Source organism: Seriola lalandi, unplaced genomic scaffold (assembly GCF_002814215.2).
Source record: "Seriola lalandi dorsalis isolate HSWRI2012SDOR001 ecotype SW California unplaced genomic scaffold, Sedor1 jcf7180002054655, whole genome shotgun sequence".
Classification (NCBI taxonomy): domain Eukaryota; kingdom Metazoa; phylum Chordata; class Actinopteri; order Carangiformes; family Carangidae; genus Seriola; species Seriola lalandi.
The window spans coordinates 340,504-341,645 of NW_019525208.1; the positions used below are offsets into that span (position 1 = coordinate 340,504).

Below are 1,142 nucleotides of genomic sequence, written 5' to 3' on the forward strand. Positions count from 1 at the left end.
GGGATCACAGATCAGTGATTTCATCAGAACACAAAGTCAATTTGGAAAAAGCCTGAAATAAATTTAGTTAAATTCAATGGATCAAAGGTTTGAAATCTAAAGTCTCTTTTTTTCTATCAAGTAACTAATTATTATCTATAACAGTATTTGATCAGCTTGTCTAAGATCAATATCTTCCTTTAATGTCTACAGTAATAAATCGTGTTATTATTGCAGAGGGAGATATGACTCATTTTCTTTGACTGAGACTCATGACACTTGAAAAAATGATTTGAACTGATTTGAGTTTATAATTATAAACATTACAAATAAATATATATGTTGTGTTGTGTAGTTGTCTGTTGTTGTGTTGTGTAGTTGTGTAGTTGTCTGTTGTTGTGTTGTGTTGTGTAGTTGTCTGTTGTTGTGTTGTGTAGTTGTGTAGTTGTGGTGTTGTGTTGTGTAGTTGTCTGTTGTTGTGTTGTGTTGTGTAGTTGTGTAGTTGTCTGTTGTTGTGTTGTGTTGTGTAGTTGTGTAGTTGTCTGTTGTTGTGTTGTGTTGTTGTGTTGTGTAGTTGTGTTGTTGTGTTGTTGTGTTGTGTTGTGTAGTTGTCTGTTGTTGTGTTGTGTTGTGTAGTTGTGTAGTGTTGTTGTGTTGTGTTGTTGTGTAGTTGTGTTGTTGTGTAATTTATTCCTGATATTGATCACATGACAGAAGATTAATGATGGTGGATCAATAGGAAAATCAGCGATCATCAGAAACTCACCGTGATGACTTTATCTCGAGGAAACTGATGATGGATCAGCTGATTAATCAATAATAGAGACTTTGATTCATTCAGGGTTCTGAACCCCGGGACCCTGATTCGGATCCTGACTGGACCCAGGACCTGGTTCAGACTGTGGGAGGTGGTCAAATGTCTTTACTGTGTGTGTTTCAGATCTGTAACTACCAGGGTCCGGCCCGGGTGGTGGTCCAGCTGGTGACGGCCATGACCCAGTTCCCTCAGCTCCACGCGCACAGTCTGGTGGGAAAACAGTGTGACAAAGGAATCTGCATCGCAGACCTGCAGCCCAAAGACTCCAGCATCAGGTCTACACACACACACACACACACACACACACACACACACACACACACACACACACACACACACACACACA

The 1,142-nt window shown here is 39.9% G+C and overlaps 1 protein-coding gene across 1 annotated transcript in view; it reads left to right on the top strand.

Annotated features, from left to right (window-relative positions):
• The window catches only part of nfkb1 (nuclear factor of kappa light polypeptide gene enhancer in B-cells 1), a 33,677-nt gene that overhangs the window by 19,020 nt on the left and 13,515 nt on the right, over positions 1-1,142 (top strand). Inside the window, exon 6 of the mRNA XM_023420682.2 lies at positions 920-1,071. Within this exon, the coding sequence (XP_023276450.2) occupies positions 920-1,071 (152 nt within the window). The remainder of the gene's footprint in view (positions 1-919; positions 1,072-1,142) is intronic.